The following is a 27,222-nucleotide window of genomic DNA, read 5'->3' on the forward strand; positions in this document are numbered from 1 at the left end:
AGAGCAGTTTGTAGACACTGCAAGAAATGAACTTTTAATTTGTCCTTAGGGCAATTGGAACACTTTCATTTACAATTAAAAATTCCTCTGGCAATACATGATATTTAAAATGGTATGAATTGAACTTAACACACATGGCATGTATTGGTTTCTCCATTCCTGATTGAATGGTTGTCTCATGTAGAAAACACAGAGTTTGAAGTTAGCTATCTCCTTAATTTTTTTTAATTTTTAATATTTTTTGGTACCAGAGTTGAACTCAGGGGGTGCTTTACCACTAAACGGCATCCCTGGCCCTTTTTATGTTTTATTTTGAGACGATGTTTCACTAAGTTGCTGAGGTCCTCTCTAAGTTGCTGAGGCTGGCTCTTGCAATCCTCCCTCCTCACCCACCCAGCTGCTGAGATTACAGGCATGCACCACCACATGGGGCGAAGTTGGCTACCCCGGGATCAAGGTTAGTGAGTTCCCTGTACTTAAATTCTCTTGACTTTTACTTTGGATTTTGCAATGTCTAAAAACTACACATAATTTTTTTCAATATCTGAAAGTTTAGAAAACTATTTTTGTAAACAACAACTTATTTAACAACTTATTTACCTGGCTCATTCATTCTAATGAAAAAAATAATTTCTTTTTATAATTTTAAAGTTTTACATGAGACAGAGACAATTTTAGGAGACTCAGCTATCAGGAAAATGTATACAACCAAATGTTTGAAGGAAATCCAGAAAATACTGACCTTTTAGATTAGCAGAATCTACTTGGCTTATAAGTAATAAAATAGTCACAAAAAATCCCTCCAGAATCATATTTTCTATATCAAAAAATTCAAAATCGGTAAGTACTAAAGCCAGGGGACCAGTGACTGACCTGGGGGCAGACTCTAGAGTGAAGATGAGAACTTTTCCAGCAGCTTGTATGAGAGGAGGCCCAGGGACCAGCCACGGAACCAACTAAAGGGAGAAGGCAAGCATGTCACTTGGAGCATTGCATGGTGACTCTGCTCCTGCCAAATGTACAGCGGGGACAGTCACAGCGGCTTACCTGTATTTTAGGACCTAATGAAAGCATAAACCACAACTGCTGCTGTTGGCCATTGACAAAGGAAACCAAATTGCATTTTGAACTGGAAAGGAGAGTATGTGGGCCAAGAGAAATCCAACCCCATCTCCTCTGCAGAAACAGAATGTTCAGCAGCGCACATTTCTTCCAGTCAGAACTGATAATCAGCAGCATGAACAAGAAGATTGGCCATGAAGTTAGCCCTGGGTTCTTACAACATAGGGGCTCACCTTGACTTTCTTTCCTCCCTGCCTAAAGAGAGAGAATGAAGCTCACCCACAGCACAGACAGTGGCTCAAACACCTATTTGCAAGCCTAACCATACAATTGGCTAGTTTTGTCTGGCTCACCTTCTCTCTGCAGATTGCATGCTTCCGTGTGAGACAAGACAGTGGCTTGTAAAAGATTTTAAATTGCTCCTGATAGTTGTTTGTCCTTTGAAAAAATGATTGTATAGATTTTTTTTTTTACCTAGTTGTGAAAATAATACATACTTTTTATTAAAAAAGTAAGAAATTTGGAAAAGCACAAAGAAGATAGCATAAAACCCCTCACTTCTACATCAAAGGAGGATGTGACATTAACAATTTTATGCCTGCTTTTGTAACCAGGTAAAGCATAGCATATATATATTCAGCTTTACATCCTGATATTTTCATTGAAATTTAAATAAGAGCATTTTAAAAATCTACAAAATCATAATTTTCAAGGATATAAACATTTTAATGTATAAATACAACAAAAGGTAACAAGTTTTCAATCACATACGGTTTTTTTTTTTCATTTTTTGCCTTAAGTATAACTGTGATAAACATCTTAAGTGTTTTTTCATCTGTATTTCTGATTTTTTCCTTCAAATAGCTTCACTGAAGTTCAATTACTAGATCCAATTATAGGATCATTTGTAAATCATTTACATATTTGACTGTTTTTCTTTGTAGTGGGAGGTAGCATTTGTGAATGATAGCCTTCTCTAAATTTTGAATAAATCAGAAAATGCTTATTTTGCTTTCAGGCAGGTATTTGACTGAATCTATAGTTATTTTTCTCCAAAGCTTTGCAGCACTATTCTAGTATTTTCTGGTGTTGGGGTTACAAAGAGAAAGTCTGATGTCAGCTTGGGTTTTATGCCTTCATTGCAAACTTGAACGTTTTTAGGATTTTTTAAACATAAATTCTTGATAATTAGACATTAAACATTTTAACAAAACAATTAAAAAACTAATATATAATGATATTGCTAAATTATGATGTTTTATTCACTGGAATACTACATACTCTGAAAATTATGTTTTTGAGGATTTCAAAATAATGTGGAAAATGTTCTTAATTAAAGTAAAAAAACTCAGTATATAAAGTTGTGTTTATAATGTCCTAAAGTAGTATATTAGGTAATGGAACTAGGTAATCTAGGTAATTAAGGAACCTAACATTTAACAAAAACAAAAAATAGGTGTTGGCATTTTTCATTAATTTTCTGATACTTAATGACTCATTTTGACCTGTGAACTTGGTCTGCCTATTAATGCCAGGCAATTTTCTCATATTTAGGTCATTCTTTCCCAGCTTCTAGGTTGAATGTCCAATCTTTATCTTCCTTTCTTCTTCTTGACTAATTATGTACTTCACTCTGCAGTGTACCATGGATCATTTTTTGCACCCTTCCATATGGAATTACTGGGAACAGTGGTTTTAGAATGGATACAGAAAATGAGGTAGTAATAAGTAAAAAGTTGGAATGTAAAGTTTTTCAATGATCTCAGACATAACAGAAAGTAGAACTGTCAAATCAAATTGTGGTGGTCTGGATTTCACATGGACCAAGGACACGGTCTCATTATTCATTCACCTGTTTTCATGGGTGATTTTGTGTGTGTGTGTGTGTGTGTGTGTGTGTGTGTGTGTGTGTGTGTGTGGTGGGAGGGGAAGGGTAAAAATAAATGTAATTTTCTCTACTCACTTTTACTATTTCAAAGTTTAAAGACTATTTTGACTACTGAATTGTCTTTCTGGGTTAAGTGAAATTATGTGAAGTCTGGAAAATTATTAACTGATCATTTAGCACTTGGTGCTGTCCTCTGCCATTCATTTCTTATGTGTCACTTTTGTGCACGGTAGAATCATTTTCATAATTGCTTCAATGAAATAATGCATAAGGCAAACCATTCTCTTCTGTCATCTGCTTGATTTTCTAAAATACATGTAAGTTATCTTGGAAGACTCACAAGCCCAAGTACCACAAAAGTTTTAAAAAGCATATGAAAAGAGTGAAGCCGCTTCTTTCTCCACATAAATGGGAGGACTAGCCACGGAATATGGGATGGGTGATGTGAGGGGCTGATGGGGAGGTGTGGGTAGTAGGCACAGGGCTGGCCCTGACTGACACAACAGAGCTTAATATTAATTAAAGATAGCTTAATATTGTCCAATTACACTTACTCCGTGACAGACTCTTCAGGAAATCGTGGGGTCAAGTTTAACCCAGACAATGGGCACATATTCTTTTCTTCTCTGGTTTTGCAGATTTACAATACCAGATCTACCACATCAGTTATCTTTCAGTCATAGTAGACGCCTGATTCATTCTCTGCTGAAAGTGCCATTCTTTTGGAACATCTCTGTCCTTAATCATCTTCTCCTGAAGCCTTAAAATGGGTTCATGCCATCTCCATCCAACCTACCACCATATCACCCTGCCAGGCTGCTAGGGACCCTCTACATCACTATATCACTATTATTTTCTCACAAATTTATCTTCCCACCAGAATGTGAGAGTAAAGATCCTGTTTTATCTTACTTTTACTTATACTCCAAAAAGGGATTTGTTTATTTAAAATGGACATTTAAAAATGGGGAGTAAATAAGCAAAGTTTATCTGAGTCTGTAGTCCAATCTATAAAACAGAAATGCCAACCACATATATTTTCTAGGATAATTAAATAAATCAAACTATAACTCCCTGCATAGTGCCTGACCCATAGAAATAATGATGAAAGACATTTATTTCCCCCTCCGTATTCTTTAAAACAAGTAAGACTTACACTCTTAAGTTTTTTGTCTTTCTTTTTGAAGCTAAGTACTAAAAATGTAAGAATGAAGAATGAAACAAACGAATTCTCTTAGCAGATAGTGATTTTATGGTGCTATTTTTGCAATATTTGATGCAAATATTGATGTCTCCAAGTTTTGTAACTGTTAGAAGCCAAAGAATACCTGGAGTAGTTATGAGATAAACTAAAATTAACTCAGGACTACAGGGGACATGATACGTCAATGAAGTTGTATTTTAATCTCATTAAAGTCTATATAAGTTACATTGGAGAACTTGTGTTTCTCAAATACCAATAAGATATGAAAAAGAGACTTTCATTATTCCTGGGAAAGAGCATTGTACTTCCAAAGGAAAAAAAAACAAGGACATTGTTTAATGCTGTACATTAAATTTAATTTCCCCACCACATAATTATTAAAAGATAAGTAGCTATTCCATTATTAATAAAGATAAATAATAAGATGGCAATTAAATAACTACTATTAATGGATTTTTCATTAATATGTTAGTAGTTGACTATTTTATCATGAGGAGAAATTAATGTAAGATAGTAGGAAAATCCAGTAAATAATCAAATAGCTGCATACTGTGTCTCAGTTAATTACAAATGTTTCTCATTCTAAGGGAACTCTAAAGACAAATTTGCATACTGAGTACAGAAGTAGTTCAAAGCTAATAGGTGCTGTGTTACTAACAAAGCTTCCTCGTGTCTCTTTGAGTTTAAGTTTGTTTACTCTTAGAAAAACTTGATTTCCTGTGTCTGAGGAATATAAGCTTATAAAAAAGATGAAAAGACTGCTATATAGCACTCCAGTAAAGGGATGCTAACAAATTAAGTGTTAATGAATCAAAAACATATGGTTTACACTTCACTTCAAATAGAAATGATCTTAGAATTAAGGGGAAAAGTCCTCAGCAGAATGTAATAGGTCTTTGCCAATCTTACAACCCAAACATCTGAGGTATCTTCAGAAAATTGCTAGTTAGTCCTCTTCGGTTATCTCTCATTTTCATTTTATAGAGGAGATCAATTTCTCTAGAGCCCGATGACCTTTCAAAAGCTTAAGAATGTACTGGGTAGCATGTAAACAAACATCTCAGAAGTTCAGAGATAAAAAGGAAGTGTGTATCAATTAACCAAAACCACCCCAACCAAAACAGAACATGCCCCTCTGCTATATATCTTTTAAAAAATTGTCCTTCTTATGTATAGATTTTTAATTTTAGCTAGGGTTTGCATTTTCAAATCAGTTGGGTCAGTATCAATTCCTTTATTACACATGAACTGGAATTTATATGTCAGTAGTTCTAATTAGCAATTACATTTACATAAAAAATCTTTAAAAAATAATTGTCTTCATGATGATGTAGAATTGGGAACTGGGTTTGGGCAAGAAGGAAACGACACTCAATAGAGAATTCAGAATAGGTACTTGATTTAAAAAGAAACAAACTGCTTCAAGATAATTCAGGCGTATTTTTAGCTTGTATTCACTGAGATATATTCTTTACTGGAAACTATTCATGTAATTCAGTGAATCTTGGTGTTGAAAGCCATTTAGTCAATTTAAAGATGGACCCTCCACAGATAAAGCCTGTGAGCACAGCATTCCACTGGAACCACAACCAGAGCAGAAGTGTGAGGTCTGGACCACCGAGGTTCCCCCTGGGGTTACCTTAATTTGGATGTTCTTTAGTTCTGAGCCCGGTGCCTGCTTCCCATCTGCTGTAGCAAGGCACCATGATAACCCCGTAAGAGTCGAGGTTCTCTGTTTTGCACCCAGCCCTCTCTCACCTACCATTTTGGATTCACCTGACTCCTGACTTCCATGTCCACATACTCTCATAGTTGATTTCTAGTTTCAAATTCGATTATGTCCATGTTGGCTTTGTCATTTACCCTCACTTTCAAGACCCTGTCAAGTGTGTTAAGTGCTCAGAGCCTGGGGCCCATCCCTCCACTGTGGGTCTACATGATGAATAGCAAGGGACATGCAGAGCAACTCGGAGGTGACTATTGGGTTGCGCTGAGTTGGAGAGTGAGAAGGTGCTATGGAGAGTTTACATATTCCAATGAATAAACAACTCTTAGCCATGGTGAATGGGACTATGTATTAATCAGAGTACATTAAAATATTTACTTTCCAAGAGGTAAAAATATGAGTGTTTTAAAATAAACATTTCATAGAATTCAACACAAAGACAACACAGTAATAGCTACATGAGTTATTTTTCTTTATTAAAACTTTTAATGGCTTCCCATGGCCTGTGAGAAAAGAAAGTACAGCCCCTACCACTGGGTAATTCCAGTTCTCAGTCCTCCCGGCTAATCTCCACACCTCTGCCCTCTGTTGCAGCCCAAACAAATTGCCTCAGTTTCCAAATCTGCCTTAATGCTTCCTGTTAGCATACCTTAATTCTCTCTCTCCTTTTGCATGGTAAAGTCTTAGTGCCTCCACTCCAAATCTCCATCCACACACCTCCATTTTCTCTGTGTGGCTTCCACTTTCCTTCCATAACCCCATCAAAGCTTTTCCCCTGCCCTGACTGACTGCATTCACAAAGCAGAAGAGCGCACGACTTCTAGAAAAGCACGGGAGTCCTGCAGACATCTCATCTGTAATTTTCTGTGTAGACAACAATACTTAGTTTTACCTCTCCACATAACTCATTACCAACCATAGGCTCGGTTTTTCTTCATTAAATTATTTTATTAAAACATGAATTGTATGTAACCTTCTTAATAAAAATTCATTAAGAATGAACTATAGATGTCAATTGTAGTCAAAGTCCCAGTGCACAAAAATAGCTTAGTAAAAAGTCATAAAAACATGAGTGATCTAGGACTGTCTCTGTGTGTGTTTCCCTGTACACTTTCATGACAAGAGAGAGGCAGTTCCTTCTCCCACTGTATCACCACCTATTAACAAAAATAATTCTAACATGCCACAACCAAAATAATAATCTTCATTAATTGCAAGTGATTGTTCATGGATAATATAGACATTTGAGAAATAGACATTTTAGATTTTATGTTTTCCAATTTTGCTCTTGAATGGATCTCTAAATTTACACACTATTGTCCCATGATGCACAACTGGCTTCAGCCCTCCATCTCTTCCTAATATCCTGCTATTTTTATGAGCTTCAATAGCCCGTTTTAAAGTGGTAGTTTCTTTAAGAAAATAATTACAATGTAAATTAGTCTTCAACAAATAGTAAGGCACATTTTGGAATTAAACGCCTAGGTATTGAAGCCTTGCTTCCTGATATATTTAAAACCATTATATAAGTTTAACCGTAGCCATTCAATCTATGTACCTAGAAATATCATTCTTTCTGTTGCTAATGAAGGTCCTACGGCACAAATTTATTAAAGGTATACGTTTGCATGGGATAATAATTGGGTCGATAATATTAAATTCATAGGCTCATTATTTAATTGCAAGGGCAGATTATGAATACAGCTTCTAAAATGTATTTTAATGAAAAACACTACATCCTGACCTAATCATATCAACCTTATGCTATCTAATTAAGGATGCAAAAAATCATTAGAGTTGCAAAATATTAGTTCCAGCTCCATCAGGCTGTGAGCTGCCCCTTCATGAATATATATTTTTTTACTCCATGATAAATAGTTAATGAGGTAAAAATGACAAAATTTGCATGTAGGCAAATTAGTTTAATAGAATGATGTCTTTTCTGGCTACTGAAAGTGACCTTTTCCTTATCAAAAAAATGGTTGAAACACTGTTAAATTATCATCTGACTGTCCTCACACAAGTGACAGATTGTATGTATGAACAATATAAAAATTACAAAATGCAATAATCCTAAATTCTCATCATACTGTAAATGTGTTCTTGTGCTTTTGCATTTATCAATTTAATAACAGGAAATTAAGCATATTATAAAGTGTCCACTCATGAGGCAATTTTTATCCTAGATCATAAAAATCAGAAGCATGTGCTTAATAGTACTATGGAACACATCTAGATCAAGTCTTTAGAACACTAGAATTCTAGACTACTTACGTGAAATACTTGTATATTAAAACGCCTGTTTCCCTGTTAATTTGGCATTTTAGATTATAAATTATTGTTCTCAAACTGGCACTATATCTTGAAATCAGTACATCAATTATTCAACAGGGTAACCTTTCTTCCCTATTAAGCAAACCAAACAAGCAAAGATAAGACAGAATTAATAAGAATAACATGCAAAAATTAATCATCAGAGGAAGGTTTCTAGGGTCAACTCTCCGGAGTGTGGAGAGACATAAAACACAAGTAAAAAAAAAAAAAAAAAAAAAAAAAAAAATATATATATATATATATATATATATATATATACACATAGCCACTTAAGTTTGGGTGTTTGTATATGCTAAAAAAAAATAACCCCAAAACACAAGAAATAACTGGTGTTGAATGGACTTTCAAATGTTTTGCATAAATACCTCCACGACACCCGCCTCTGACGGAGGCTGAGTCTATGCACGTATAAAGGGAACAATAGCTATTTACCTTGACTTGTGAATTTTCATCAATGGTACAACTGATCTAAGCCAAAACAGACTCGATGCCTTTGATTAAGTGCTTTACTTTAATTACAAGTTAAAGTCAAAATTATTTTTAATCAAATTGTCTTTTCTTTGATCCATTTGAATGTGTACGCATAAAAACATGACCCTCAAGGCCAGCGTCCTCCTCGTGAGTTCTACTCTTGCCCATCAGGGGTCATATAAGTTACTTTACAAAGAATGACATAAATCTTCCAGGAATTCAATAAAGTGGAAACCTTCTTCAATTTTTCTTCTATCACCTACATTAGCTGCCCCCCCCCTCCACCTCCGTCTCTCTTCATTCTCTTGTTAATACAGAACTAATGGATACTGAAACAGTTTTGTTTTCCTGTTTTTTAATTTTTAGATTTTGTTGTTCAACTCCAATAATTTTGGTCCTCAACTTTGGATTGTTTCCAAATTCCTAAACTTCCATGTTGTGAAACTTAATAATGAAATAAAATGCACTCTACCTACCCCAGGCACTGTGAAATTAACTTAGAGAGGAAGTGCTCTTTGCTTAATTAATTTCAATAATTTTCGACCTTTACAAATTTTGCTGTTAGTCAAGGATGTTTGAAGAGAAGAAACCAGGATGAATATAAAGTAAAATTTGTTTTGCTTCAATTCAGGAACAGTGGTCTTGAACTTGTCTCTTATACCCTTATGTTAACTATCAAAGGAACAGAATTCAAGACATATTCAATATATTAATAGATTCCATATGGAGCATTTTTTAAAAGCTGAAGTTTAAATTTCTGTCAGGTAGGGAATGGGATGAGGTTCATTATATGCTCAATCTCTGGGTAAATTTAGTGTGTTTAATAATTCATGCATTCCTTTTTTTTATATAGTCTTGAACAAATAGCCTGTAAACAGGTAAGGTATTCTAGAGACATAAAGGATGGAGACATAAGGATGGAAAAGTCACTCTTATTCCTTAAGGAGATCTTAGTAAAAGAAAGAGGGATATATAAACAGGTAATTTTCATATTGTGTGTTGGATGCTACAAGAGTCAGTAAAACAGGGAATTTTAACAAAAAGGAAATGGTGCTTTTTGGGTTGGATCCATAAGAAAGATACTTCTTGAGATGAGCCCTGCTGGAAATTAGTTATCCAGGGAGTACATGAGGAATTTGAGGGTGCTCCCTAAACAGAAAGAAAGGTGCAGCAATGTGACACGGTTTGGTATGTTCAGCAAACGGTTCATATTTTATGCCTCATGTCTTTGATTAAGAAGCATCTCGGTGGGAAGAGCGGGGAAGGATGGGGATTTAGAAGACATGACAGAAAATGTAGGGAAGAAGCCCATCAACTGGCAATTACATAGTATTAAGAATTTTGACATTTTTTCTTGAAGCTGTTAAAGAATTTATGACAGAAGAAAGCAGGGTCACGTTTGGATATTAGAAATTCCACTGGGACAGGAGTGGAGAATGAATTCCCAGACACAGAGGGCAGATGATGAAGTATTGCTCTTCTTTAGCAGTTGACTTTTGTGGGCCTAGATACATACAGTAGCCGATGGCTTAGAGAAGACAAGACCCGAAGAGAGTGAATTGAACAGGACTTGATGATCACAGAAAAGTCTAGGAGACAAGGGCCCAAACTCTGTGTTTGGGGCCTTTGTGATTCAGAATAATTGAAAAGTTTATGTATAAATATTATAGAAGTATGAATGTGGTTCCCTGATACAGGTGAAATCAATGTGCTCACTAAACAATATATGGGAAGCCAACATTGTTTGGGTCATACTGGTATTAAGTATCTTTGAGATGATCCTCTGGAAACATCACCTTCCTAGGAAGGGAGGTGTACTCGCCAGCTATCTATTTGAGAATCTTCAACAGGATGGAAGACAGTTTGAAAGGAGGTTAACAAAAGACTGTGTGCAGAGTCAGAAGAGTAATAAACCAGGTTAGAACCCTGGAAGACACTGAGGAAGAGGCTGATGGAGGAAGAAAAGCCAAAATGGAAGTCTAGGAGGGATATTACCAAGAAGTAAGAGAATTCAGGGGCCTGACTAAAGGCCCCAAAGGAGGAAGGTGGAAAGAACATTCTCTTCTTTTTCATGCAAGGCTACATTAAGTCAATAATCACTTCCCATGCAGAAACCCTGTTACTAGCTTCTTTTATATTCTTCACAAACTTTTTGTAGTTTTATTATAGATACAGATAAATATACAGTTATATGACACACATATGGATATATATACACACATATGCACACATATATATGTGTATATATATATATGCAAACATAATGCATATATACACAAATACAGGTATTAATGAATAAACACAGGCATTAACAAATAGTTCTCTTAGAAAACAGTGCTAAATTCTAAGAACCATCTGACCTAGGCTTTTTGATATGAGTAATGAAAACAATATGAAGTGAAATTGAAAGATTTGTAAAGATGGTGGTAAATAAAATATAAATAATTTCCAGAACAACATAGGAAAATGTAACTTGCTAATAATGCAAACAAAATGAGTTTCTTTCATGCAGTCAAAAAACAAATCTGCTTCACACCAACCTACCTTCCTTCGTTCACCATGGATTCCTCTCCATTGCTCGGACCTTTTCACTATGTAACTTAGCTCCTGATTGGAAATTTCCAAATCATAGGGCATGAAGAACTTGGTTTCTTCACTATGAATACGCTGAAATGCATCCAATATCCAAGAGTCACTGTGCAGCCTAAGAACAAAAGCATCTGTTATCTGTTTTTCCTTCTTCCAAATCTTAATTTTACTTTCAAGTTTTATAATTTGTATCTTTTATCAGTTTCTATTTATTTAATTCATTTCTCCTTTCTTCAGAAGTTTACAACAATTCAAATTCCAGAAATTATTTAGTAATTTCTCAACTAAGTATTATAACCCACAAAAAGCAAAGTTGATTGTTTTTGCAGTGATTTCCTACAAACTTATTGATTCTGATTATTGATGTCTAAGTAAAGACTTCAAAATATGAAGACATATTTGACCATTTATGGGACAGTGGATATCCAAATTAATTCAAATATTAGTAATTTGTCTAAATAAACATTAAATTTAGATGTATTCTTCCTCCATGAGTTGGTTTTAGTGCCCCCCCATGATAGAAATTCCATTCATTCCTTGATTTTTAATAGAGACACTGCCTCAGTAAATTGCTGAAGCTAGTTTTGAACTTGGATCCTCCTGCTTCAGCCTCCCAAGCTGCTGGGATTACAGGCATGGGCCACTGCACTCACAAGACTTAAATCTTTTAATAATGCCAAAGGCATAAATTACACTATCCAGATATTTAAGCATCCCATAGAAGTGCCTTTCTTCACATTCAAAGTGGAGAATTGACTGAAAGTAATTGTTGTTCTGATGGTCAGAATAATTAGATTTTGCTTTAGTGGATAGAATTTGTTGACTTCCCATTATAATGGTGACTTCACATCCATTGTGTGATTGGAGACTTACCTTAATCCTGCCTTTTGCATATTAATATTAAGATTAAACAAAGCAAGTCATACTGTCTACAAGTAACAGAATCTAAACTCAGAGCAAACTGCTAAATTCATTTCATTTCATCATGAGTTCAAATAACTGATATAACTAATATCTTTGTTTCACTGCCTCTACCTTGAGTCTTCCAAAATAGTAAAACAGACTTTTTGGCCCTCACAGTAAGATAGGATCTGTATCTTTTTTATGTCCTAACCATTTTGCATTCATTGCATTGAAAATAATAACAAAACTTCCACTCAGCATAACTGGTGGCCCAGGACAGACTCTATGGCCTTGGCCATCTTGCTGCTGCTTTTATTTTTTATTTATTTTTTTGGCAGTGCCAGTGAGCAAGCAGGGATTTGAGATTTTGCGCATGCTCAGCAAGCTATCTATCACTGAGAAACAACCCCAGCCCACCCAGTACCATCTTGAATCCACCTACTGCTTTTGCTATTTGGAGAGTCTAGGTCAGCCATCTGAATGATTTACTAGTTGGCTTGTTAAACAAGAACTAGTCTTCACCATTCTCTTAAGCTTGTTTAATGTAACATTCATCTTTTTCTTTTAATGGTGATAAGATTTAATGTAGTTAAATTACTGTCAATTTGCTGCCATAAACATTTTCTATATGAAGATTTTAAGTGCAGGATTATCAACAGTGCAATTAACTTTGAATTAATTAGGAGTCACAGTCCTGTTTCTGCTGGCTTCTGTTCCTTTTGCCCAGAAAATGCCTCTCTTGTTTTTATTTCTCTTTCATTCTGTGTGAAAGAATAATTATGTAAACATCCAAGCCTGGATCTACAGGATGGTAAACAAATGTTTTGATGGAGAATGAAATGGCACATTGGAATATGGGAAGCTGTACGAAGATTAATTGCATATTACTTAAAATTTTTTTCTTGCCATTTTGGATGATACTTTCCAGTGGAAAGATCCATGAAGTGCTGTTAAGAGTCAATTTACCAACCTTTACTAGTTTTACCATATTTTACAGCTCTTTATAGTCAACTTAACAAACAAGGAGAAGACAGTCTAGGGTCACATATGCAAAATAAAAATAAACAAACTGAACCTTAATAATTAAGTAATTTTGATTATATAATTAGTCAAGTAAGAGAACACCTATTCAAAGGTGAATTACTTGATTCTATTGGATAAAAGGGTATTTCATCCTTTTATTTATCTTTTGATCCTTCATCTTTTTGGTATTCTTTCGAAAGTTAGAGTCCAACAAAATATTAGGTAAATTTCTGAAAAAAAATACAATATGAAAACACTTTTAATTTCATAAACACATGGAACTGATGAAAGAGAAAGGAAAAACTATTATCTCTGTAAGTACAGCATGTGAGTCATTTAGGTACGAAAGTTCATTTTTCTCAAGTAGATCAGAAGAAGACACACACACACACACACACGCACACAGCTTTACTGATTTTCTGCCATTTTGGAGTATGTATGTGCATATGTAAACATCAGACTGAATTATATAAAATTTAAGCTACTGGATCCTATAAGAGAGGATAAAAAGAAAAGCACGGATGGAACATCTTTAACAAGTGGATCTGGGAGAAGAATAAACAAGTCCTTTGTAGTATTATTGCAGGTTTTGTTGTCTTGAGTTTTTTTTTTTTTTTTAATAAAAAGTGAAAATTTTATGATATTCAATTCAAATCTATGTAATGGCTGTAATATGTAATATGTAATATATAATGGCTACGTAATATGGTAATGGCTGCAAATTTGGATTTTCTTTAACAATACGAGAGTTCAACATCTGAAAAGTTTTTATTTTTAAATTATTTCTTCAAAATGTAATTAAAAGAGAAACCACCTTCCACCTGTCCGCAAAGCCTTAGGCATTATTTTTATAGAAATAGGTCGCATATTATGCCACAGGTTCTGATGATGGCCAATGAAACAAAGCAATTTACAAAGTCCTCTGTCCTGTGTCCTACATCTGCGGCAATTCATTGCTTGGTGAGTGGCAGAAGCTATTATGTTTGGTTCACATCTGAATGTGGGTCATTTACAGAAACCTAGTATGTGACATTTCTTTTAAAGCTAAAAAGGACAAGTGTGAACATTTAGCTACTGTACTACTTTAAGGGTCACGGAAAGGATGGAATCTATGACTTTGGATAGTTTGAGATGCAAATATGTATCTGAAAAAGAAGAATCAAATATAATTGTTTACTTCTAACTCCAGAAGTTATAGGCACATTGGTGGGTGTGACTTTCCACGGGTCATAGTCAATGTGTTTCTGATGTAAGTTGGAAAATACTTATTTACCCATATAGACACATCAGAGGGACAAAGAGACAGCTCTGAAAAGAGACAGCGTATAAACAATCGAACTTTTTTCTGGCGTGACCAGCCTCTTTTGGGTGAAATCCATTCTTATTTTTTCCACATGTTGAAACCCATGTATCCTTTAGCAGAACTGTTGAAAACTTCAGATGAAGTGCATGACACACAAGCCATCGGTATAAACACAGTTTTTGTTGGTTTTCCAGAAATCCTCAGATGTCCTCCATTCTATTTCATAGCGACTAAAATTCACATGACTTTGGTTTGAAATAATACAAAAAAGAGGAAAGCAGAAATACAAGGGAGTAACTCAAAAGAGAGAGAAAGCAAGGCAAACAGCATTTCAGGAAAAGGAGAAAGAAATTCAGAAAATAAAAACGTGCAGAGGGTGGAAAGTGGTCTGAGACCCTCTGCTTCTTCATAGAGGGTCTTGTCATAGGCGTCCAGTTATGAGGACGATATCCTCCAATGTACGAGTGGCCTCAAGGTTGAATGAGAAAATCATCTTCATTTACGGCTCACTGGTTTCTGCACTCAATTGGCATATATGCTGGTTACCTGTAACTTCTGGGAATATGAGGGGTTGATCACAACCAGTAGGGGTAAGGCGAGGACTCCAGGAAGGTATCATGGAGCTGAAGGGGGAGGTGACACAGTGATTTGAAGAGCCCAGGACCTTACAGCAAGGCAGGACCCAGTTCAAGAGCGTAGTCACGGTTTTTCAAGATGGCGGCCTAGAGGGTGGCTGCATTACGTGTTGCTCCAGAACTCAGGATTCAAGAGAGGAGATATTGAGACGCTTGGGACCAACTCAAAGTAGCCGGGTGACTCTCACCCCCTGGGGGGGCATCCCGGATGGGACGGGGGTCCCGGAACGCAGGAAACTTTGTGAAGTAGAACTGCCGGCGAGATGCCCCTCCCCCTGCTGGAGCGCCATAGAGGAGGCCGCTCGGCACAGCGCTGGGACTCGGAGCAGCCACTGGGGCTCCGGCGGCTGCCCGGGGGAGGAGTGGCGGGGAGAACTGCGTGGACTCAGGACACCGGGGCCTGCCCTGAGGAGGAGGAGAGGAGCGTGGCCACTTGGATTCGGAGAGACTGCGCCAGAGCTGCAGGCGGTTGCCAGAGGAGAAGCCGCGCGGCGAGCTGTTTGGAATCAGAACGACGCTTCTGAACACCGGGGCCTGCCCTGAGGACGAGGAGGAAGAGGAGCAGCCGCTTGGATTCGGGTGACTATACGGGAACTACAGGCGGTTGCCAGAGAAGGGGCTGCGTGGCGAGCTGTTTGGACCCTGACCACTTCTGAAACCCGGGGCCTGCCCGGAGGAGTAGGAGAAGGAGGAGAAGGAGCGCGGCGGGTCCTTTGGACTCGCAGTGACTGCATTAGCGCTCCAGGCGGCTGCTCAGAGGAGAAGGCGAGTGGTGAGTTGTTTGGTCTTAAAGTGACAGCTCCTGAACACAGGGGGGCTGCCTGGAGGAGAAGCGTGGTGGGACGCTTGGTCTTAAGGGACCACACCAGAGCTCCGGGCGGTTGCCCAGAGGACCCGTGCAGCGGGTCACGTGGATTCAGAGCCACTCAGAGGGACTGCTCCTGAACACCCGGGGGGTTATCTGGAGAAGGAGGAGGAACAGGCAGGGTCACTTCGACTCGGAGTGATTGATTGCCCCGGGCTACGGGTGGTTGGTGGGAGGAGGAGGCACGAAGTGAGTTTCTTGGACTCCTAGTGACCGCACCGGCATACTGGGCGGCTGTCTGGAGGAAGAGGCCTGTGGCGGGTCTCTGGGACTCAGAGCGATTGTTCGGGGCCACAGGTGGCTGCTCAGAGGAGGGGCCACGCAGCCAGGCGATTAGGTGCACAACAGGGTCCCAGGATCTAGGAGGCTTCTGGGTGGAAGAGCCGCACAGAGACAGGCTTAGGGCGGAGCGAAGGTTCCAGGCCTATGGGCAAATTCTCTGAGGAGGGGCAGCCTAAGGAGATTCATCTGCGAAGGGTGAGGCTCCCAGGCCCAGGAGGTAGGGCCGGGCCCCTGGAAACTTTGCAGAGGAAGGCAGCCCAGCCCAGGCAGTAGCTGTAAATTGAGGGGAACCTCTAGGAGGAAACTGACCAGCGAGACCTCCCCACTGGGTGAGTCTTCCCTGCTGGGTGAGGTTTCCCACAAGGACGGTAAAACCAGAGACTCAGGCCCAAACAGGCCTTGCCTCAGCCCACAGCCTAGGTCCCCTTTGGATGACCATTGGTCAACAAGTGGAGGCACCTCTGCCCAGTAGCAGGGAATATACCCCACCTGAAGGCCACCACTCCTAGAGAGGCAGCTTCCTTGTGGCGCACCGCATTATCAACCTCCTCCAAGACTTCAGCCTACTGAAGGCTAAGAGGGGATATATATAGAAATCTTCAGGGTCATTGTAAATCAACAGAGGAAATCTGCAATATCTCAGCAGTCCACTGATATCTGAACAACATGAGAAAACAAGGAAAGAAAATGCTGCAAACAAATCTAGATGTTACATCAATAAAACCCAATGACAGCATGGCAGAAGAAATGACAGAAAAGGAGTTCAGAATGTACATAATTAAAATGATCAGAGAAGCAAACGAGGAGATGAAAGAGCAAATGCAAGCATTGAATGATGAGATGAAAGAGCAAATGCAAGCATTGATTGATCGCACCAATCGACAGTTAAAAGAGCAAATACAGGAAGCAAAAGATCATTTCAATAAAGAGTTAGAGATATTGAAAAAAAACCAAACAGAAATCCTTGACATGAAGGAAACAATAAACCAAATTAAGAACTCCATAGAAAGCATATCCAATAGGATAGAACACCTGGAAGACAGAACCTCAGACATTGAAGACAAAATATTTAACCTTGAAAACAAAGCTGAACAAACAGAGAAGATGGTAAGAAATCATGAACAGAATCTACAAGAACTATGGGATATCATGAAAAGGCCAAATTTAAGAATTATTGGGATTGAGGAAGGCCTAGAGAAACAAGCCAAAGGAATGAACAACCTATTCAATGAAATAATATCAGAAAATTTCCCAAATCTGAAGAATGAAATGGAAAATCAAGTTCAAGAGGCTTACAGGACTCCAAATACACAAAATTACAACAGACCCACACCAAGGCACATTATAATGAAAATACCTAACATACAAAATAAAGACAGAATTTTAAAGGCTGTGAGAGAAAAGAACCAAATTACATTCAGGGGGAAACCAATACGCATATCAGCAGATTTTTCAATCCAGACCCTAAAAGCTAGAAGGTCCTGGAACAACATTTTTCAAGCCCTGAAAGAAAATGGATGCCAACCAAGAATCTTATACCCAGCAAAACTTACCTTCAAATTTGACGATGAAATAAAATCCTTCCATGATAAACAAAAGCTAAAAGAATTTACAAAAAGAAAGCCAGCATTACAGAACATTCTCAACAAAATATTCCATGAGGAAGAGATGAAAAACAAAGAAGCAAATCAGCAAAGGGAGGAATTATCCTAAAGGAATTGTCAAATAAAGGAGGAAACAAGTTGTGTCAAACAAATAAATAAACAAAATTTTAAAAATGAACCAAATGACCGGGAAACCAAATCATTTCTCTATAATAACCCTGAATGTTAATGGCCTGAATTCATCAATCAAAAGACATAGACTGGCAGACTGGATTAAAAAGAAAGATCCAACAATATGTTGCCTGCAAGAGACTCACCTCGTAGAAAAAGATACCCATAGACTAAAGGTGAAAGGATGGGGAAAAACATACCATGCACATGGACTCAGCAAAAAAGCTGGAGTATCCATCCTCATTTCCGATAATGTGGACTTCAAGCCAAAGTTAGTCAGAAGGGATAAAGAAGGTCATTTCATACTGCTTAAGGGAAGCATAAATCAGCAAGATATAACAATCATAAACATCTATGCCCCAAACAGTGGCTCATCTATGTATGTCAAACAAATCCTTCTCAATTTCACAAACCAAATAGACCACAACACAATAATACTAGGTGATTTTAACACGCCGCTCTCACCACTGGACAGATCTTCCAGACAAAAATTGAGCAAAGAAACCATAGATCTCAACAACACAATCAATAATTTAGACTTAACGGACATTTATAGAATATTCCATCCAACCAAGAGTGAATACACTTTCTTCTCAGCAGCACATGGATCCTTCTCTAAAATAGACCATATATTATGCCACAAAGCTAATGTTAGCAAATACAAGAAGATAGAGACACTAGCATGTATTCTATCAGATCATAATGGATTGAAGTTAGGAATAAATGAAAGAGTAAAACACAGAAACTATTCCAACATCTGGAGATTAAACAATATGTTATTATATGATGAATGGATAACAGAAGATATTAGGAAGGAAATTAAAAAATTCTTAGAGGTAAATGAGAACAAAGAAACATCATATCAAAACCTCTGGGACACTATGAAAGCAGTACTTAGAGGGAAATTTATTTCATGGAGCACATTTAATAAAAGAAGTAAAACTCAACAAATAAACAACCTAACACTACAGCTCAAAGCCTTAGAAAAAGAAGAACAGAACAGCACCAAAAGTAGTAGAAGACAGGAAATTGTTAAACTCAGAGCTGAAATCAATGAAATTGAAACAAAAGAAACAATACAAAAAATTGACAAAATAAATAGTTGGTTCTTCGAAAAAATAAACAAAATTGATAAACCTTTAGCCACACTAACAAAGAGAAGACGAGAGAAAACCCAAATCACTAAAATTCGGAATGAACAAGGAAATATCACTACAGACAGGATGGAAATACAAAACATAATTAGAAGCTATTTTGAAAATCTATACTCCAACAAAATAGAAAATTTCGAAGACATCAACATGTTTCTAGAGACATATGAATTGCCTAAACTGAATGAGGAGGACATAAACAATTTAAATAGACCAATTTCAAGTATTGAAATAGAAGAAGTCATCAAAAGCCTACCAACAAAGAAAAGTCCGGGACCAGATGGGTTCTCAGCCGAGTTCTACAAAACCTTTAAGGAAGAGCTCATTCCAATACTTCTCAAAGTATTCCATAAAATAGAAGAGGAGGGAACCCTCCCAAACTCATTCTATGAAGCCAATATCACACTGATACCTAAACCAGACAGAGACTCATCAAGGAAAGAAAATTTCAGACCAATATCCTTAATGAACATCGACGCAAAAATTCTCAACAAAATTTTAGCAAATTGCATACAAAAACATATTAAAAAGATAGTGCACCATGATCAAGTGGGTTTCATCCCAGGGATGCAAGGTTGGTTCAACATCAGGAAATCAATAAACGTAATTCACCATATTAATAGACTTAAAGTCAAGAATCACATGATTATTTCAATAGATGCAGAAAAAGCATTTGATAAAATACAGCACCCCTTCATGCTCAAAACACTAGAAAAAATAGGGATAGTGGGAACATTCCTTAACATTGTAAAGGCCATTTATGCTAAGCCCATGGCTAATATCATTCTAAATGGTGAAAAACTGAAAGCATTCCCCCTAAAAACTGGAACAAGGCAGGGATGCCCTCTTTCACCACTTCTATTCAACATCGTTCTTGAGACTCTGGCCAGAGCAATTAGACAAACCAAAGAAATTAAAGGGATACGAATTGGAAAAGAAGAACTCAAACTATCCCTGTTTGCTGATGACATGATTATATATTTAGAGGAACCTGGAAATTCCACCAGAAAACTCTTAGAACTCATAAGTGATTTCAGTAAAGTAGCAGGTTACAAGATCAATGCCCATAAATCCAACGCATTTTTATACATAAGTGATGAATCTTCAGAAAGAGAAATTAGGAAAACTACCCCATTCACAATAGCCTCGAAAAAAATAAAATACTTGGGAATCAATCTCACAAAAGAGGTGAAAGACCTCTACAATGAGAACTATACAACACTAAAGAAAGAAATTAAAGAACACCTTAGAAGATGGAAAGATCTTCCATGTTCTTGGATAGGAAGAATTAATATTGTCAAAATGGCCATACTACCTAAAGTGCTATACAAATTCAATGCAATTCCAATTAAAATCCCAATGACGTACCTTACAGAAATAGAGCAGGCAATTATGAAATTCATCTGGAAGAATAAGAAACCCAGAATAGCTAAAGCAATCCTTAGCAGGAAGAGTGAAACAGGGGGTATTACAATACCAGATCTTCAACTCTACTACAAAGCAATAGTAACAAAAACGGCATGGTATTGGTACCAAAATAGAAAGGTAGATCAATGGTACAGAATAGAGGACACGGACACAAACCCAAATAAATACAATTTTCTCATACTAGACAAAGGGGCCAAAAATATGCAATGGAGAAAAGATAGCCTCTTCAACAAATGGTGCTGGGAGAATTGGAAATCCATATGCAACAGAATGAAAGTAAACCCATATCTCTCACCATGCACGAAACTAAACTCAAAATGGATTAAGGACCTCGGAATCAGACCAGAGACCCTGCAGATTATAGAAGAAAAAGTAGGTCCAAATCTTCATCTTGTTGGTCTAGGACCAGACTTCCTTAACAGGACTCCCATAGCACAAGAAATAAAAGCTAGAATCAACCACTGGGATAGATTCAAACTAAAAAGCTTTCTCTCAGCAAAGGAAACTATCAGCAATGCGAAGAAAGAGCCTACAGAGTGGGAGAATATCTTTGCCAATCATACTTCAGATAGAGCACTAATCTCCAGAATCTATAAAGAACTCAAAAAACTCTACTCCAAGAATTCAAACAGTCCAGTCAACAAATGGGCTAAGGAAATGAATAGACACTTCACAGAAGAAGATCTACAAGCAATCAACAAACATATGGAAAAATGTTCAACATCTCTAGTAATAAGAGAAATGCAAATCAAAACCACCCTAAGGTTCCATCTCACCCCAATTAGAATGGCGATTATCAAGAATACGAGCAACAACAGGTGTTGGCGAGGATGTGGGGAGAAAGGTACACTCATACACTGCTGGTGGGGCTGCAAATTAGTGCAGCCGCTATGGAAAGCAGTGTGGAGATTCCTTAGAAAACTTGGAATGGAACCACCATTTGACCCAGCTATCCCACTCCTTGGCCTATACCCAAAGGACTTAAAATCTGCATACTACAGAAATACAGCCACATCAATGTTCATAGCTGCTCAATTCACAATAGCCAGACTGTGGAACCAACCTAGATGCCCTTCAATCGATGAGTGGATAAAGAAACTGTGGTATATATATACTATGGAATATTACTCAGCCATAAAGAATGATAAAATTATGACATTTGCAGGCAAATGGATGAAATTGGAGAATATCATGCTAAGTGAGATAAGCCAATCTCAAAAAGCCAAAGGACGAATGATATCGCTAATAAGTGGAGGTTGACACATAATGGGGGGGAGGGAAGGGTTAGAGTTAGGGTTAGGGAGGGGGGCAAGTATGGAGGAAGGAACTACTGTATAGAGGGTAAAGAGGGGTGGGAGGGGTGGGGGGAAGGGAAAAAAATAACAGAATGAATCAAACAACATTGCTCTATGTAAATTTATGATTACACAAATGGTATGCCTTTACGCCATGTACAAACAGAGAAACAACATGTATCCCATTTGTTTACAATAAAAAAAAAATAAATAAATAAAAAATAAAAAAAATAAAAAAAAGAGCGTAGTCACAGTACGCACCATAGGAAGGTGTTATATGGGCTCAAGCAAGAAGTGACATGTTCTCTTCTGGCTTAAAATCCACTATAATTAGAGCGAGGAGAGAAGATTGAGAAAGAAGTAATATAAGAAGAAGAAATATAACATTACCCATTGGGTGGGTAATGTTAGAGTAAGTCAGGGAAGAGACTGGACATACTTATCAGTAGAACCACATGCACAAATTCAAGAACTGAGAAGTTTCTAGAATCTGGAGATGGTAGATTTTGAAGGTGAGAGGGAGAATATCAAGACAACACCCAGGTTTCTTCTTTTCATTTTTACTGTTGTCCTTCTCTCCTTCCTTCTCCCTCCTCCCTCCTCTCTCATTAGACGTGGATGGGTGATCTGCCATTTGCTGGGATAGGGAATCCTAGATGAAGAGAATATTGAAGAAGGAGACTGTGGCTTTCTTTTCCAGATGTTGATTTTGAAGTCCCTTTGGAACCTAAACGTGAAGTTGTCGACATTAATTGAAAATTCTAAGTTGCTACACTAAGTTTGGATTTACCTTGAAAGAACTACTATTTAGAGCTAAACAGAATCACCTACGTTACAGTTCAACTAGAAATAAGCTAAATAAATTAATTAATAACTCTGCTGTTAGAAAACCCGTAATTATAGTCAATGTTAATATCATTGAATAAATACCTGGAGTACACATTTTACATACCTTAATTGTATTCCTCAGAGTTTTAAGCCTGATTTTCTTACTCGTGCTTTAAAGATAAAGAAGCAAGAGCTAAAACCTCTGCCTAAAGACACACAACTGGCAAAGGGCAGACAAGCTCCAAGCATCCCACCCCTCTCCAATCCAGGAACTGAACCAGCACGTCACACTCACACATTACGTGAAAGTTAACAAAAAATGTGCTTTTCTCCTTTATCATTTTTAAGTATGCAGCTTGGTAGTGTTAAGTACACTCACAAGGTAGAACAGATCTTCAGATCTTGCAGCATGAAACTATACAGTCACTCAACACCAGCTCACCAGATTTTGGTAACCACTGTTCTCATTTTCCCTGATGTGTTTTTAACTACTTTAGACACTGCTTATGAGTGGAATGATGCAAAATTCATCTGGCCTACTTCACTTAGCAGAATTTCCTTGGTGTTCTTTGATGTTGTAACATATCATGGAATTGCCTTCCTTTTCAAGTCTGCGTAATATTCCTATTTCATTGTCTGGATATGCCACATCTCCTTTACCTGTTCATCTGTTGATAAACATTTGGGTTGCTTTCACCTTTTGGGAATCATGAACAATGCTGAAATGAACATGGGGGCGGGAATGCAGATATCTCTGAGATGTCCTACTTTTAATTATTTGGAAATATACCCAGATGTGGAATTGCAAAATCAGATGACAATTTTATTTTTACTGTTTTGAGGAATCTCCCCCTTGTTTTACACAATGGTTACATTATTTTCTATTCCCATCAAAAGTGCCCAAGTATTCCAGTTTCTCTTTGTCTTTTCCACCATTTGTTATTTTCTGTCCTTTTGATAGGGATGATCCCGTTGCATATGGGGTTCTGGATCTCTATTTTCCTAATAATTAGTGATGTTGAGCATCTGCCTTATGGGCCCTTTTTACATCCTTACAAAAATATCTCTTCAAGTGCTGCGCTGATATTTTTAAAATTAAGGTTGTTTGTTTTTTCATTTTTGAACTGAAGAAATTCCTTTTCTAGTCTGGATATTAATCCCTTATCAAATATAGGATTTTCAGTTATTTCTCCCATCCTGGAAGTTGCCTTTCTGTTGTATTAATTGTTTCCATAGATGAGTAGACATCTTTAAATTTAGTGTAGGATAGTTTGTGTGTTTTGGATTTTGATTCCTGCATTTTTGTGACTATATCCAGGAACTTTTTGCCAAGAGTGACGTCATAAAGTGTGAAAGTGCTCTGTGAAGTCTCCATGTGTCAAGCCAAAGGGTACCTGATGGGATTTTTTAAATCCACACTGGAAGAGTCCTTGATTCTTGTGAGAGTCAATGATATATTGATTAGCATTAGGATTCTGTCCTTCCTCAGAGTCCGTTCTGCCGGCTCCTACTGACTGATACTCCTCTGAGGGTACTGACCCATTAGACTAGGAAGGAGGATCTGTTTTAAGGACCTGTCCTAGGGAAACCCAAACTGTAATGAGAAGCAAACCAGAACTGTGGCAGCATTTTCTCAAATTGAACTTATTAGCCCAGGGCTGATAAGAGGCCCTGGGGTCATGTTCAAGGTCAATGGTAAAGAGGGTGGCTGTTGGGGCGGGCTGCACCCAGAGGAGAGGCGTCTGTCATCGGGCAGTGGTAGGAGTGACCAGGATCCTGGGAGCCCGCTGCAGGGTGCACATCTAAGCGAGCCTCGTTTTAACCTACTTAACAGACCATGAGGGAAGGCGGCTTGGGCAAGCAGGCGGAGGATGGGGGCTGGGGACAGTCGAGTCAAGATTTGGAAATACCAAGGAAGAGCAGAGGACAGTCCAGAAGGGAGTTTAGGGGATGTTCTGTGATCCCTTCCCTGGGTTCTTGACGTTTGGATTCTTCCTGTTAACGTTTTCATTTCCTCTGCTGTGAGCATTGGTCTGAAGCTTCTTAACTTCTCCTTCCACATTGAACTTTTTTGTTATTTATTTATTTTTGTATTTTTGGCTCTTGTCATACAAAACGAAACAGCTCCACCCTAAAAACCCGACTCTGATCATTTGGGGACGTCTGTGTGAGAGCGGTGGGTTTCCATTTTCACATTTCATTCTATCCCAAACCAAGAACTTTACTAGGTGTGTCACTGAAACATGTAGGCTGTCAGTTGTATTTTATTTGGAAGGAAAGGTGTATTTGGTCATAGAAGAGACTGTTTTCCTCTATTGATTCACGTTTTTAATTCAATGGAACTTGTTTTTTTTTTTTTTTTTTTTTTTTTCAGTAGAGAGAGAAGAGTAAATTAAAACCAATAACCTTGCCCCCAGTAATTTCATGCTATTTTACTGCAATGTTTCTTTTTCCTTCAGATTGGCCACTTCTGTAACATCCAAATCCAAGATGCAGAGAGGTCAATGTGTCGCTTTTATGCACATCTAATCCTACTTCACTGGAGGCAGGAACTCCAAGTAGTTGTTCTACTCGTTAGGTTATCTGTTCAATTGCTTTGGTGATAAGGATGGTGAGTTCTTCAGGAGGAGTTTTAGAGAGATTCCACAAGATGCACACAGCTGTGGGCAGAGGGGGACACAGGTCTTTGGAGATGACACCATCAGATGCAAGTATTTACATGAAAGTGGAGGAGGAAACTTCTCACACCAACCACCTTGAACCAGCTCAAGCCTGGGATTCCGGCTTTGCCAACCAGACAAACATACACCTTGTCATTTTATCCAGGTACATATACCTTCCTGACACCTGCTCAACAAACCACACACCATTTCCTATATCTCTGAATGAAAGCAGAATTTATAGTAGATTATTTTAGTTTCTTTTGTCCTTGAGATCTTCTAATCAGGCTAATTTCCAATTCATAAGAGCCAAGCTAAGGAACCAACCTAGGTGCCCTTCAACAGATGAATGGATAAAGAAAATGTGATATCTGAACACAATGGAATATTACTCGGCTATAAAGAAGAATGAAATTATGGCACTTGCCAGCAAATGGATCATGCTAAGTGAAATAAGCCAAACCCAAAAAACCAAAAGTCAAATGTTCTCTCTGATATGTGAATGCTAACCCATTTCATGGGAAAATAGGGAGGGGAAGGATAGAAGTTTGTTCGATTAGACAAAGGGGAATGAAGGGAAGCAGGGTGTGGGAATAGGAAAAACAGTAGAATGAATCAGACACAACTTTCCTATACTCATGTAAGAATACATGACCAGAGTAACTCCACGTCAAGTTCAACTACAAGAATGAGATCAAAATTGCAATGGGTTGCACCACATATGTACAATATGTCAAAATACACCCCCTGTCATGTATATGTTAAAACAATAAATACATTTAAAAAAATTTTTTTAAAGAATCAGACTAATTTACCAAAAATCAATTTGCCAAATGACCCCATTGGCTATTTAGTCTTCACTGACTAAATAGCTTTTATTTTGTTTTTAAGAGAAAAAAAAAATCCTGTCAAGGAATGTTGAGTTAAACTTTTCCAGCTTCTTGTAGCTGAGAGACAGGAGACGTGGAGGTAGAAATGAGCCCTCTCTCTACCCCAGACCAGAAAGCAGGGGAGTGAGCACACAGTGTGGCTCCACTCCCCACCCCAGAGCACTTCAGGTCTAGGGGGGACCCTGAGGCACACGCACCCACAGCAACGAGTCATCCGCATTGAACCTCTCAGCTTACTGGAGCCCACATGATATCGCATCTAAACCTCCGAGAGAGGTTTGCTCCTATTCAAGCGTGTCATAACGAGCACAGTCCATCTGTCAGGCACAGAACAGTTATAATAAACCAAATCACAATTCAGGATGAAAATTATTTAGTTGTGTCTTAATTAATAAACTTTAGTCATTCTCCCTTAACCTGCTAAATAATATTTGCCTTTCCTAAGGAAAATGATGAAGATTGATTCAGAAAGTAGAAAATCTTTGATTATCTCATACATATTCCCTAGACACTGAATATGCTCATAATATTCTCATCAAAACCCATCTTTAAATTATTGTAATCCAAATTAATTTTTCTAAGTAATAAATGACAGCAGCTAAAACTTACAAGGCTATTTAGGACTATTAAGTTAATGATTAAGAAGATATAAGCACCCCCCAAAACTAATTAACTCGACGACCAGTCTTTTAAATTTGTGTACAGCTTCCAGGAACATAAAAGATTAACCAAATCTAACTAATGTTGAAATTATGATTGCTCATTCTCTGCAAACTATATAGAACTACGTAAACAGCCTGTAGATCTTTAGTAATATGCAGATTAAGTATTTATAATTAGACCACATTTGGAGACTTTATTCGGATGGAAGATACCACAACTCATGGTTCAGTGTCACCCCATCCATCAC

The 27,222-nt window shown here is 37.6% G+C and overlaps 1 protein-coding gene across 1 annotated transcript in view; it reads right to left on the reverse strand.

Annotated features, from left to right (window-relative positions):
• LOC306665941 (uncharacterized protein) overlaps positions 1-27,222 on the reverse strand; it is a 158,677-nt gene that overhangs the window by 55,825 nt on the left and 75,630 nt on the right. Inside the window, exon 5 of the mRNA XM_079147604.1 lies at positions 11,230-11,389. Within this exon, the coding sequence (XP_079003730.1) occupies positions 11,230-11,389 (160 nt within the window). The remainder of the gene's footprint in view (positions 1-11,229; positions 11,390-27,222) is intronic.

This window comes from Sciurus vulgaris (genome assembly GCF_902686455.1).
Source record: "Sciurus vulgaris genome assembly, chromosome: 7".
Lineage (NCBI taxonomy): Eukaryota > Metazoa > Chordata > Mammalia > Rodentia > Sciuridae > Sciurus > Sciurus vulgaris.